This window comes from Epinephelus fuscoguttatus, linkage group LG24 (genome assembly GCF_011397635.1).
Source record: "Epinephelus fuscoguttatus linkage group LG24, E.fuscoguttatus.final_Chr_v1".
Lineage (NCBI taxonomy): Eukaryota > Metazoa > Chordata > Actinopteri > Perciformes > Serranidae > Epinephelus > Epinephelus fuscoguttatus.
This window is the reverse complement of record NC_064775.1, coordinates 20,449,700-20,462,463: the sequence shown is the minus strand read 5'-3', so window position 1 is coordinate 20,462,463 and position 12,764 is coordinate 20,449,700. Positions and strand designations below refer to the sequence as shown.

Below are 12,764 nucleotides of genomic sequence, written 5' to 3'. Positions count from 1 at the left end.
GAGACCGAGCCACACAGTTATCTGTTCAGATTCTGCATCTGTTCTGTCAGCCTCAAAGAAGGCAGTCTAGGAGCCTGACCAGACCTTGCAGTTGAACTGTTGACAACTGAACTGAACAGGCAGGAAGTACAGTGGAGTTTCTCTGGGTGCCAGCTCATGTGGTGGTAGAAGGGAACGGGCTCACTGACAGGTTAGCTAAAATGTCTTTAAAAAGAGAAGTAGATGTCAGAGTAGCCATTGGAAATGCTGAGTGTCGATCAATAATTAAGAGAAAGATAACAGAGATGTGGCTGAGAGTGGGAGAAGGAGACGAAAGGGCAGCATTATTTTTCTATTAAAAACGGTTGAAAAGCTGAAGTGTTACGTAGAGAGAGAGAGAGAGAGAGAAGAAATACTGTTTTAATGATTAGACTGAGACTGGGACATTGTGGACTTGCATGGGAGCTGGCAAAGATTGGAAAGCATGAAGATGGACTATGTAACAACTGCCAAAAACAACAAACTGTTAAGCATGTTCTGATGGAGTGTGGATGCTTCCAGGAAGAGAGAGAGAGAGAAGCTGTTCGCTACAGTCTTCCCCAGATGAGGAGGATATTTCACTACGGAGCTTGCTGAACCCGTCAAAGAACGAGTCAAGGACTGTGAAAGCAGTTGTGGACTCTGTTATCTGGCAACAGGACTCATACACTTTTAAAATGGGCCTTGAATTAATCAGTGTGCGGATCTGACCTATGGGAGGCAGCGATGTGCCGAAAGGCATCTAGCCTGCCAGAAAGCAATAATAATATCAATCAATCAATTTTATTTATAAAGCCCAATATCACAAATCACAATTTGCCTCACAGGGCTTTACAGCATACAACATCCCTCTGTCCTTATGACCCTCGCAGCGGATAAGGAAAAACTCCCCATAAAAAACCCTTTAACAGGGAAAAAAAAACGGTAGAAACCTCAAGAAGAGCAACTGAGGAAGGATCCCTCTTCCAGGATGGACAGACGTGCAATAGATGTCGTACAGAACAGATCAACATGATAAATTAACAGTAATCTGTATGACACAATGAGACAGAAAGAGAGAGAGAGAGAGATGCAGGTAATGACAGTAGCTTACAACAACATTATTGAAAGTAATAATATTATAATTATAGTTCTGGCTACTGTGGTACAATATGTTGAGAGTATGTATTAATATCTGGCAGTATACATGTGTGACAATAGTCATATGTGTATAATAACAGTAGAAGTATGACTAATGACTAATGATGGCAGCAGCAGCAGGAGGCATCTGGCAGGACCACAGCAGCAGCACAACCACACACGTCACGCTGTCCAGGCACCGCTGCGATATGAGTTAATCTGAGAGACAGTGGAGCACAAAGGCTCCGGAGAAGAAGCCGAGTTAGTGACATCCAGAATGGCCAAGTTAGCAAGATGCAGTAATAGAATACGAGAGAGAGAGAGAGAGAAGGAGAGAAGGTGCCCGGTGTATTATAGAGGGGTCCTCCGGCAGACTAGGCCTAAGTCAGCCTAACTAGGGGCTGGTACAGGGCAAGCCTGAGCCAGCCCTAACTATAAGCTTTATCAAAGAGGAAAGTCTTCAGTCTAGTCTTAAATGTGGATGTGGATGCAGATGAAAAAATGCAGTCTGTGAGGTTTGTTTTAAATGAGAATTAAAAGACAAATCTTGATCAAATATCACTCCGAGGTTTCTTACGGTAGTGCTAGAGGCCAGAGCAATGCCATCTAGAGAAACTATGTCATCAGATAAAGAGTCTCTGAGTTGTTTGGGGCCAAGAACAATAACTTCAGTTTTGTCTGAATTTAACATCAGGAAATTGGTGCTCATCCAGGTTTTTATGTCTTTAAGGCAGTTATGGAGTTTAGTTAATTGATTACTTTCTTCTGGCTTCATCGATAAATACAACTGAGTATCATCTGCATAACAATGGAAATTTATAGAGTGATTTCTAATGATGTTACCTAAAGGAAGCATATATAGAGTAAATAGGATTGGTCCGAGCACAGAACCTTGCGGACCTCCAAAACAAACTTTGGTACGTAAGGACGATTCATTATGAACGTGAACAAACTGAAAACGATCAGATAAATAAGATTTAAACCAGCTCAGTGCAGAACCTTTTAGGCCAATTAAGTGATCCAGTCTCTGCAGTAGAATTTGATGGTCAATTGTGTCAAACGCCGCACTAAGATCTAATAAAACAAGTACAGAGACAAGTCCTTTGTCTGAAGCAATCAGAAGGTCATTTGTAATTTTAACTAGTGCTGTCTAAGTGCTATGATGCACTCTAAATCCTGACTGAAATTCCTCAAATAAATTATTATCATGGAGAAAATCACACAGCTGGTCTGCGACTACTTTCTCAAGGATCTTTGACATAAAGGGAAGATTAGATATTGGTCTATAGTTGGCTAACACCTCTGGATCCAGGGTGGGCTTTTTTAGTAGAGGTTTAATTACAGCTACCTTAAAAGACTGTGGTACATAGCCTGTTAATAAGAATATATTGATCATATCTAATATGAGTGTTAACTAAAGGAAAGACCTCCTTAAGTAGCCTAGTTGGGATGGGGTCTAAGAGACACGATGATGATTTAGATGAAGAAATCAATGCGGTCAATTCTTGAAGAGAAATCGGGGAGAAGCAATCTAAATATATATTAGGTTTTACAGCTGTGTTTGAGGTTAGATAGGTACTATCTGAGGGCAGGAGGTCATGAATTTTGCCTCTAATAGTTAGAATTTTGTCATTAAAAAAGCTCATAAAATCATTACTGCTAAGGGCTAAGGGAATACAAGGCTCAATAGAGCTTTGACTTTCAGTCAGCCTGGCTACAGTGCTGAAAAGAAACCTGGGGTTGTTCTTGTTTTCTTCTGTTAATGCTGAGTAATAGTTTGCTCTGGCATTGCGGAGGCCCCTCTTATAAGTTTTGAGACTGTCTGTCCAGATTAAACGAGATTCTTCCAGTTTGGTTAATTCGCCAATAATAATAATAAGAAGAATGCATTTCCGAATTGGCTAATTTGAGGGGACATGATGGAAGTCATCCAAATCAACAGCTGCTAGAACCCTGTCAAGAACTGGAAAAAAAAAAATCAGGAGTTTCAGCTGGGTTATACAGGCAAAGGTTGCAGATATTGGCATAGCTGATAAGGTGCTGAGTCCCACTGCGCCACTCTGTCACAACACCATGGACTATAGAGGACACAAGAGTTGATTGTAATCTATTGAATAAAGGAAAGGGGAGGATAGACATAAATGTTGTGGATAAATACATAAAAATAAATTATTAAATCATTCTGGCCTAAATGGTACATTGAAAATAGTCAACAAACATGCTACAGGAAAGTGTAATCATTCCAACTCACAAGAAACAGTGGAACATTACGGAAGCGTACTGCATTCACTTGACAAATAAAAAAAGCCCTGTTTTTCATGAGTAATTTATTTATTTTTCTATTTTTTGGTGTATTTTTTTCTGTTTTTCTGAGTAATATTTTCTGTTTTTCGGGGTATTTTTTTCTGTTTTTTTTTGTGGTATTTTTTTCTGTTTATCGTGGTAATTTTTCTGAATTTTCCTGAACGAGGAAACAAGATACTTCAAAATCTCGCAAGAAGCTCCCACCTGGCACCTGCAAGTGGCCGATGCCTGCGTGAAGTCGACAAACTAATGATAACACCATCTATATGACTTAAAGACAAGAGTATCTAGTGTCCTAGTGTCTCAAACCCAAAACAAAGTAAAACTGGATTAAACTAAACAAGCGGGTCATGTTTGCTTCCATTATATCAAGCTCTCAAGAAAGGAATGAAAGCGTCTGTTGTTCTATTGCTCTCTTTACTAAAATACTCAGAAAAACAGAAAAAAATTACCCCGAAAAACAAAAAACCCCCCACAAAAAACAGAAAAAAAATTACCCCTAAAAACAGAAAAATAAAAATTTACTCTGAAAAAAAAAAAACAGAAAAAATTACTTAATAAAACAGATTTTTTTTTTATTTGTCAAGTGAATGCAATACGCTTACGTAGACATGTAATGTTAGTGTCCAAAATACCATCAAGAAAGACAAGTACTCATTAGGGCACTAGAAAGAAATAGAATTACATTAAATATCAAATAAATTCTGGGGATGTAGGGTACAGAGCCATTTTTAGGTTTTTGGATAAAACAGGATTAAGCAGGAAAATCTAGCATAACAAGGGGTTTACTTATGTGATGCAGATCCACACTCCTGTCCAGAAGGTGGCGGAATGCACCAATAAGTTGCTTGCCAACCAACATTAATCATACGAAGAAGAAGAAGAAGAAGAAGAAGAAGAAAAATAATAATATCAGAATTGAAGGCTTGCTTGACCGTAGTTAACAATGCCACAAGCTTGTGCAGCATTTGGCTGCAGCAATCGACGAACGGTCGAAAATAGAGGCCGTGGAATAACTTTCCACAAGTAAGTGTCAATTTCATCGTGTTTTAAGTTACAGTTCACTGAGTTAGCTAATGAAAGCGTGATGATCACTTCAGACATCACAGCCGTGATGGCTAGGCTAAAGCCAGCTACCCGATCTTTCCTGCTCTGGTTTTGGGCGGAGAGTGAATCAGTAACGTTACTACCTCTGTAGGTTATGCGTGTTGGCTATTTATGTCTTTTTGCCAGCTAACGTTATTGTATTCCTTGTCAGAGCAGTCTGCTGTGATGAACTCGGCTACTGTTAGCCAAGCTAGCTAGTGCTAGATAACGTTTCTGTCTTTAGTCAGCTCTGACTAGAGACAGTGCGCTCAGCAAACTTCTCAAACTTGTTGAATGTTAGCTAGGCTAACGTTACTTGCTGAGTGTCCATTCCTGGGATATCAAGCCATATATTACATCTAGCTAACTTCATGTTATGTTACATGCTCGTTAACCTAACTTTGAAATGGCATTGTTTTTGTGTCAAAGGTTCCCAAAGGAACCGGGAGTAAGAAGAACGTGGGCCAAAGCTCTCCGAAGGCGTGAGTTCACGCCCAGTGACATAACAGTTGTGTGTAGTTGTCATTTCCTTCCACAAGATTTTGACAGAACTGGACAAACTGTCCGTTTGAAGGAAGGTGTGGTCCCTTCAGTGTTTGCTTTTCCAAATCAGCTGAATAGAGTAAGTGTCTTTTTCAAGCAATGAGATGCAACAGATAAGTCTCTCAAATAAAATAAATTAAATTAATAAATTCCAGTTTCTGGGAAATTCGCTTGTGTTTAATGATAAAGTTCGGTTGCCATTAAGGCGCCCAGGGAGCAACTGGGGTTCAGTATCATGGTCATGACACTTTGACTGTCAGTGTATGTATGCTAGCGGTGGGAATTGAACGGGGAATTCCCAAGATGGCATCCTTAATACTAAGATATCCTGCCACCCAGGATATTGGGATATTGATATTAAACACTGGTGTTAAATGTCCTTTGCTTCATGTAAAGGTGCCCAATAAAGCTACGTCAACCAGGACATCACTACAGGCCTGTGAAACAAGTTATGATCCTGTACCTGTGTCTGATGTTCCAGAACCGCCAATTCCAGCAAACTTAGTAAGTGAAATAAAGCATTTTTTTTAATCCATGGGACTTTTCCAGCATACTTGGAGATGTATTGAATAGTGCTTTTCCGACAAGTGTTATATTTCATAGGATCATCCTTATGCCGTTGACCCTGACCACGTTAAAGATAAATTAACTGAGGCCCAAAGAAGAGCTTACGAGCTGCAGAGGCAGCTGAGAAATGCCAAGGATCATGAGAGAAGAAATAAAAGAATTGCAGCGTCCCTGGTAGATGAGTTAAGAGAGAAAAGTCATCAATCAACGACACAGAGCGTGGCCTCGTGCTGGACGAGGGCTGGCCAACCACCGTCAAGAGATCTGTGAGTGGACACACCTCTGTCTCTGTCCCCCCGTCTCACCCTCCTCACCCCTGTCTCATATCTGACTCTCTGTCCACCTCACTCTGTCTCTGTTATTCAGTCTATCCTTCTGTCTTTTCGGTCTGCCTGTCTGTCTTTCAGTCCGCAAGTCACATGCTGACATTCTGATGTTACTTCTCCCTGACCTTGCTCCTCCAGATCCCCTTCTTCAAAGACTGCGGCGAGGACGACGTGTGCACCACCGACCTGGTTCTGCAGGTTCACATGGACATCTCTGGCACGGGGTAGGACCAGACTCCTCCTCCCCCTGGGCTCACTCTGCAACACACTCACACCACTGTCTTATCACTCCTCATGTGGCAGTCTCAGCATCACTGTGTTCATGTCGTATTGAATAGTATCGTGTTGTTGTTGTTGTTGATCAAACTCTCCTCCTTCAGACAACAGCCCTACGTGATCCACAGTCCTCGGAGGCAACTGGTTGTGGAGGTGCAACTGCAAAACAGGCTGGCTACAATACCAGCCTCACGCTGCACTACCACGATGCAACCCTCACTTCTCCAGTCTCAACATACGGGTATAACACACACACACAGGCTTACAACATTTACCTCTCTCTCACACTCACTCACACCTATTCTCACTCTCTTACTCACACATACGTACAGCCCTCAGCACAAACAGCCACTCCTGCAATGTCTGCTACCCAGTCTTCCACTCCCAGTCCAAGGTCGCTCCGTGGCACCCTGTCTGCAGTACACTCCCATTCACATCCAAAAGTTTTTCTCACAATCCTTTCTATAATCACGACCACCTTTCTCTCTCTCTCTCTCTCTCTCTCTCTCTCTGCAGGTGAACTTTATGTTGGAGTTGAGTTCAGCTGTGCACAGTTGCTCAGTGAAGTGCAGATGAAACTCCATGCTGCTAGGTATACCTAGTTTCTTCACACTTCTATAGAGTATCGCACAATGTGAGTCTGGTTGTCTGTGTGTGCGCCCCGTGATCTCTCGCGAGCACCAGACCTCCACGAGTCCTCCCGTGCTCCCTGGCCCTGGACCTGGACTTCCTCTCGAGCCCTGCCCATGGACCATAGGCCTTTGCGCTTCTCCCCGGATTCCTCTCCGAGCTTCCCATCCCTGGACCCGTCCGGGATCATTGACTCTCTGCACGCACATACTTCCAACACCCGCTGCCCATACTCCATTTACTTGCCACACAGTCTCCATTGCATAGCACCTCACACATAGATAGACAGATAGATAGATACACATCCCATATCCTGGCCTCGATGCACCACGCTCTCTCACACAGTCCCTCCCCTTTTGTAAATAAATACACTGCTGAAGGCTAAAGATTTCCCAGTCTCTGTGCTGCCTTTCTGGATCTCTCAGTTGTACCATTACACATGAAGGAAGTTTAATTTGAAGGGGAACCTCCCCTTTGCCTATTCTATACCAGCCAAATATAGAAGATTTGAATCCAGTTATTTTAATATGAGAGGTAGGTTATGTGTGCAATGTGGATGCATAAAAACAGATGAATGAAAATAAAAATACGAAATTTAGTGTACAATATGACATTGTTAGCATAATGGCAACTTTCTGCAGAAGCCAGGTTATCTTTGAGGGGTAGGCTTGTTTATTAATGAATGAATTAAATCCACTTACAATAATAAACATAGCCTCTAGAACTATGTATTTCACAATATAATAAAAGTATATGGGAAAACCTACACACTGTATTGCACAACCAGTCAACCAGGGTTTCAACATGTTTATAATAAACCCTTAATTTTATTAAGTTAGATTTAAAAATATGCTGCCTCTGTACATGCCAAATTACTGTTAATGTAAATGGAATCTGGTGGGTTTGTTGTTTTATCAGGGCTGTTTCTAGTTAAACAAAAAGGTCTATCTGTAGGGATCCTTTCCAACCTGTATTGCAAAATATAAGTTAAAGTGCCTGAAGATGCAATGGCAAATAGAAACCAGAGAGGCAGCAATTCACTAAAACCGTGCCTAGTCTGCTGGAAGTCAAGAAGAAGAAGAAGGGATCCTTTCCATGATGTCAGACACTTGCAATAATATTGAGCCTGTCTGTGGCAAAAGCAAACACTTAGTGGATGTAAACTGATGATGTACACGATTACGTTGCAACGTGTTTCGCCACTGTTGGCTGCAGCCCTCTCACTCAATACCTGTCCAATGTTCTGCTTTTAAAACAGCCATCCATCCATTTTCGTAACCGCTTATCCTCTTTAAGGTCGCAGGAAGGCTGGAGCCTATCCCAGCTGACATGGGGCGAGAGGCAGGGTACACTCTGGACAGGTCGCCAGACTAACACATGGAGACAGACAACCATTCACACCTATGGACAATTTTGAGTCAGTCAATTGAGCCAATTAACCTGCATGTCTTTGGACTGTGGGAGGAAGCCGGAGTACCTGGAGAAAACCCACGCTGACACGGGGAGAACATGCAGACTCCGCACAGAAGGGCTCCCTCCTGGGAATGAACCAGGAACCCTCTTGCTGTGAGGCGACAGTGCTAACCACCACACCACCGTGTCGCCTGCTTTTAAAAAAATGAAACATTATTTTCTTTAGTTACTTTAGTATCCTGCTTTTTTTTTTTTCATTTTTCTGATTGAGCTATACCAAACAACTTTTTTTGTTACATTTTTTTTATTTATATGTATTTACCTATTATAATTTAGATTTGTTATATTCTTTACAATTTTGACTTTACCTTTTAAGCTACCCTACCCTACCTACATATTCTCTGGACCTAGCTATCTTGCAACCTCCTCCTCTGAATGGCCCAGGCTCAGTAGGAACACCAATATTTTATTTATCTATCAGCCACTGTGTATGTAGATGATGATGACGACGACATCCCCACTTTAGCCTATCGTCCTGGCTCCCCCTTGCGGTAGCGTATTCCTGAGGTCTGAGGTAGGCTAGCAGCATTGGTTGTGTTATTTACCGTGACCAGGATTAAAACCCCAGTCTGGACTGTTGACCTGAGTATTGTATGTCCAAAAAAAGCCCTCATAAAATGTGTAAGTACAGTATTGAAAAAGTCACAGTATGGTATGTCTTTAAAAATGTAAAAAAACCAAACCTGATGTCTTTAATGACATGTAGCTCACTCCTCCACACTGTCAGCAACATATTTTAGTGTTCAATGAGTGTTTGCTTCTGCCGGCGGACAGTGCTCGGTTTTGGCTTGACTGTTTTCATCATGGCGGCCGGGTCACAAACTTTCTCATTTTACAGCTAATCAGTTCGCTAAAATATGTTACTGAAAATATTTCAGGTGAGAAATCGTGAATCCTGATTCATATTGGATCAGCAGTTATGGAAAGGTAAAAAAAAAAAAAAAAAAAAAACAGCCTTCAGCACAGAAAGCCATGTCAAAATAGCTTGCAGACAAAAGTCACACAATTGCTCGGAGAGGACGGACACATCATGTGGAAGTCCAATTCACAGAATTAGAGAATACTAGTGATGGCCAAATGAAGCCTCATGAAGCATTTTCTTTATTTTCTGAGCCCACTAGATGGCACTCATGGCTTAAAGAGAGAGGCTCGAAGAATGGCAATTCAATGTGCTTTCAACCTTTTGATGAACAAAAAGCGCCATCTAGTGGGCTCAGAAAATAAAGAAAATGCTTCATGAGGCTTCATTTGGCCATCACTACATCCAACTTTACATTACTGCCAGCCATTAAAGGAACTGAATACGACTGAAAACTGAAACTGAAAACTGGTCTTATTAACACAAAAATGACACTAACAAGGCATCAACTTAGGTCAAAATATTAACTTTTTACTGTTCAAACATCCCAAACTTTTGTTATCATTCTGTCACATAGACAACCTTCAAGTTTGTTACTCAAGCTGTGTTTTTTTGGTGCATCACTTCAATCAGAAAATGTTCTTCACACCAACTCTCTGATGAATCTCTTGCAGTTTTCTTTCTTGTAGGAAATACTGTCCTGTTTCCCAGTCAGTTCAAAGGTCCTGTAATCCTGTCAGGAGCGGTCCATGTTTGTCACGTCCTTTGGAAGCGCAGGACGGACAGCCTCTCATTTACAGCTCTTGTCGACAAGCATGACTCTCCCCTCAAGCCACATTTGCCCAGTAAACAGATGATCTCCTCTGTTGATTAAAGGAAAATGACAAGACTGTTTCCTGCACTGAAAATATTTTAAGAGACATAGGTAAACTCACCTGGATCGTTCTCAGCGATGGTAATGAGATAGAATAACCCTTTACTAGACAGTAACTGCGCCACCACAGGCAGCAACCTGTCGGTCACCTCTCGTCCTCGCTTCCCGCCGGCCCAGGCGGCCTCTATACCTGTGCTGCCAACCTAGAAGAAAAGCGCACATTGATCAAATGCTCCTCATCTGTGAGGTGAAGAATAGCTGCAGTACAGAGCTGAACCACCTCTTCTGAAGGTGTGACCACATAGGGAGGGTTGAAGAGAAGAACATCCACTTTCCCACTTAAGCGAGGCAGAAGACTCTCCACCTAAAAGGAAAGCAGCGTTTAGGAATCTAACCCTTACATTAAAAGCATGTAAATACCTAAAATGTGAATTCACAAGTCTCACCAGGGATGTGATGATGGGCTGCAGTGAAACATTGTTACAGGAAGCTGTCTTCGCTGTGCACTGTGCTGCTGCAGGATTCACATCAGTGCAGCTGAAACACAAACATATATTCAAGATTATATTTTATATATTTTCTCACAGCATTTGCAACAAGTAAGCCCATTTTTATTGGCTAGATATGGAGGAAAAATATTTATTTAACTCACAGATACAGAGCTGAAGGTCCAACCACTGATGCCAGAAAAGCTGACACCACTCCTGAGCCACTGCCCACCTCCAAACACACACACGGGCTAGAACAAGCAGAGAAAGTTAAGCATTCAAAGTCACAGTAAGCTAAACTAAAGAAAATAATGTGTTGCATTTTTTTCAAAGCCTAACATTGGACTGGTATTGAAGGAGAGGGCTGCGATGTAACCATCAGTTTACATCCACTAAAAGCAGCTGGCAAACCCACCAGACTCCATTTACATTAACAGTAATTTTAGCATGTATGGAGGCAGCATATTTTCACATCTAACTGAACGATTTAAGGATCAATTTCAACCAAACCAGAGTTGGTGATTGATGGAACAGTGAACATATCAACCATGATGGCTTTTGTGAGTTTTATTTGTTTTCTATTGACTTTGAATGAAGTCTGTTTTACCATAATAAAATTACTGTTTATTTAAACGGAGTCTGGTGGGTTTGGCGCAATTTCAGGGCTGTTTCTGGTTAAACAAAAAGGATCTTAACATACCACTATTAAATGGATTTATCATTTAAACTTTGAATACTGAAAATACAACCCTGTATAAACAACATTCAGTTAAATATAGTACAGAGGCAAGATATTTGCAAATCATTTCCATTTTACACAGCGTCTAAATTTTGGGGGGGGGGGTTGTGATTGTATGTGATGCGTTCAGGAGCACCAGGTGAGTGAGCTGTGTCTAACCTCATCAGCTGCAGCCTGTCTGCGTCTTTCTCCAGGGCGTCTATCAGGAGAAAAGAGTCCTCCGCCGGCTCGTAAACGTCTCTGAAGTCTCCTCGTCCAGCATGAGAGAAAACAGGTGTGGGATAACCTGTAGACATGTTCACAACCCGCCTGCACGTGCTCCTTTAGTAAGTATTGTTTTTTACACAGTGTTGTTGTCTAACGCTTCAGTCAGAGAAACTCAAAGTGTCGCTAATGTTCTTCATATAAGCTGAAAGTTAAAGCTATGTGGCTGCTTGAATGTGTTAGCGACATGTTACACTCACGACCTACTTCCTTGTGTACACTCGGCGTCACGATGACGTGCATTAACCCGTTCATTCCGGTCAACTTCTTCAGGTGCATACCGCCGCCTACTGTTTCGGAGTGTATAGGACCATAAAGTCTGATCTGAACAATGGTTGGTCGGAAAGAAATTAATAAAAAAAAAAAATCAATTGCAGTATATGCCTCTGCACACCAGTCACGTGATAGCTAAAGATATAACGTCCATGTGTGTGAAAACATGGGTACCTCACACATATTTCCCTTGGCATATTATCCTATGCCATTTTTAGGCAGGTAAAAGTAACCCATCTTGCACTACCTAGGTGGTAGAAGCTCCACATCCTGGGAGTTGTAGTTTTTAAAGTAGGTGAATGGCAGAATGTGGATAAGCAGGAAAACCTAACACAGGGGCTGTTACCCACCATCCCTCTAGTAACAAGAACCCCGACAAACCAACAGGGAAACATAATCATTAAAACTGTGCTCTTATAATAAACAAACCTACCACTCTCCTTGACCTCCAACAGGGCCACTCTGCACTGCCCTAAACTCAGCAACCCCTGGCACCTGGAGAAGCAAACTGAAGAGATGGAGATAAAGACCAGGAAGTGGGAAACAAAACAAAATACAAAAATTAAGAGCATGGTCTCTTGACTAGGCGATAGACCCCAAATACTGCACACTATTGCCTAACTTAGCCATGGCACCCGTAAGACTTTACTGTGCCCTTAAAAACAGGGTGTTTTGAGGCTTACTTAATCAGGTGTCTGCTGCTCTGCTCGTGGTTCCAGCAACACCAGGAAAAACCCAAACTGGTTTAAATGGTTAAATTCACCTGCCCCCTGGATAAGGATTGAACCCTCAATCTCAGACTCTTCAAGCAGTCGTCTATCAGCCTGAGTTTTTCATGCATATAGTTCATGTATTTCAAAGAGCCTCTCACTCTCTGCTTTAGACACTGGCCTTAAAATCTACTGAGCCTCAAGACACCAGCTTT

At 41.8% G+C, this 12,764-nt stretch overlaps 2 protein-coding genes across 2 annotated transcripts; one reads left to right on the top strand and one right to left on the bottom strand.

Annotated features, from left to right (window-relative positions):
* The first annotated feature begins 4,318 nt into the window (after positions 1–4,318).
* LOC125885017 (THAP domain-containing protein 2-like) lies at positions 4,319–7,255 on the top strand. Its single transcript, XM_049570379.1, has 7 exons — positions 4,319–4,467; positions 4,957–5,149; positions 5,467–5,574; positions 5,674–5,903; positions 6,102–6,187; positions 6,344–6,480; positions 6,756–7,255. Exons 1-6 carry the CDS (start codon positions 4,388–4,390, stop codon positions 6,358–6,360), a joined length of 714 nt encoding a protein of 237 aa, XP_049426336.1. The 5' UTR covers positions 4,319–4,387; the 3' UTR covers positions 6,361–6,480; positions 6,756–7,255.
* Positions 7,256–9,432: 2,177 nt separating this feature from the next.
* Positions 9,433–11,772, bottom strand: n6amt1 (N-6 adenine-specific DNA methyltransferase 1). Its single transcript, XM_049570384.1, has 6 exons — positions 11,462–11,772; positions 10,728–10,814; positions 10,522–10,612; positions 10,356–10,439; positions 10,137–10,278; positions 9,433–10,064 (listed from the first exon to the last, which is right to left on the bottom strand). Exons 1-6 carry the CDS (start codon positions 11,596–11,598, stop codon positions 9,958–9,960), a joined length of 648 nt encoding a protein of 215 aa, XP_049426341.1. The 5' UTR covers positions 11,599–11,772; the 3' UTR covers positions 9,433–9,957.
* Between the last annotated feature and the right edge of the window lie 992 nt (positions 11,773–12,764).

What these genes read in the sequence shown, in the direction of transcription:
- LOC125885017 (XM_049570379.1), top strand. Translation starts at nt 4,388, where the DNA reads ATGCCACAAGCTTGTGCAGCATTTGGCTGCAGCAATCGACGAACGGTC. An exon ending in CGCCAATTCCAGCAAACTTA is followed by an intron (nt 5,575 to 5,673) that starts GTAAGTGAAATA and finishes TATATTTCATAG; the next exon opens with GATCATCCTTATGCCGTTGA. An exon ending in CAACCACCGTCAAGAGATCT is followed by an intron (nt 5,904 to 6,101) that starts GTGAGTGGACAC and finishes TTGCTCCTCCAG; the next exon opens with ATCCCCTTCTTCAAAGACTG.
- n6amt1 (XM_049570384.1), bottom strand. Translation starts at nt 11,598, where the DNA reads ATGTCTACAGGTTATCCCACACCTGTTTTCTCTCATGCTGGACGAGGA. An exon ending in AGCCCATCATCACATCCCTG is followed by an intron (nt 10,440 to 10,521) that starts GTGAGACTTGTG and finishes CTTTCCTTTTAG; the next exon opens with GTGGAGAGTCTTCTGCCTCG. An exon ending in TGGTCACACCTTCAGAAGAG is followed by an intron (nt 10,279 to 10,355) that starts GTGGTTCAGCTC and finishes CTTTTCTTCTAG; the next exon opens with GTTGGCAGCACAGGTATAGA.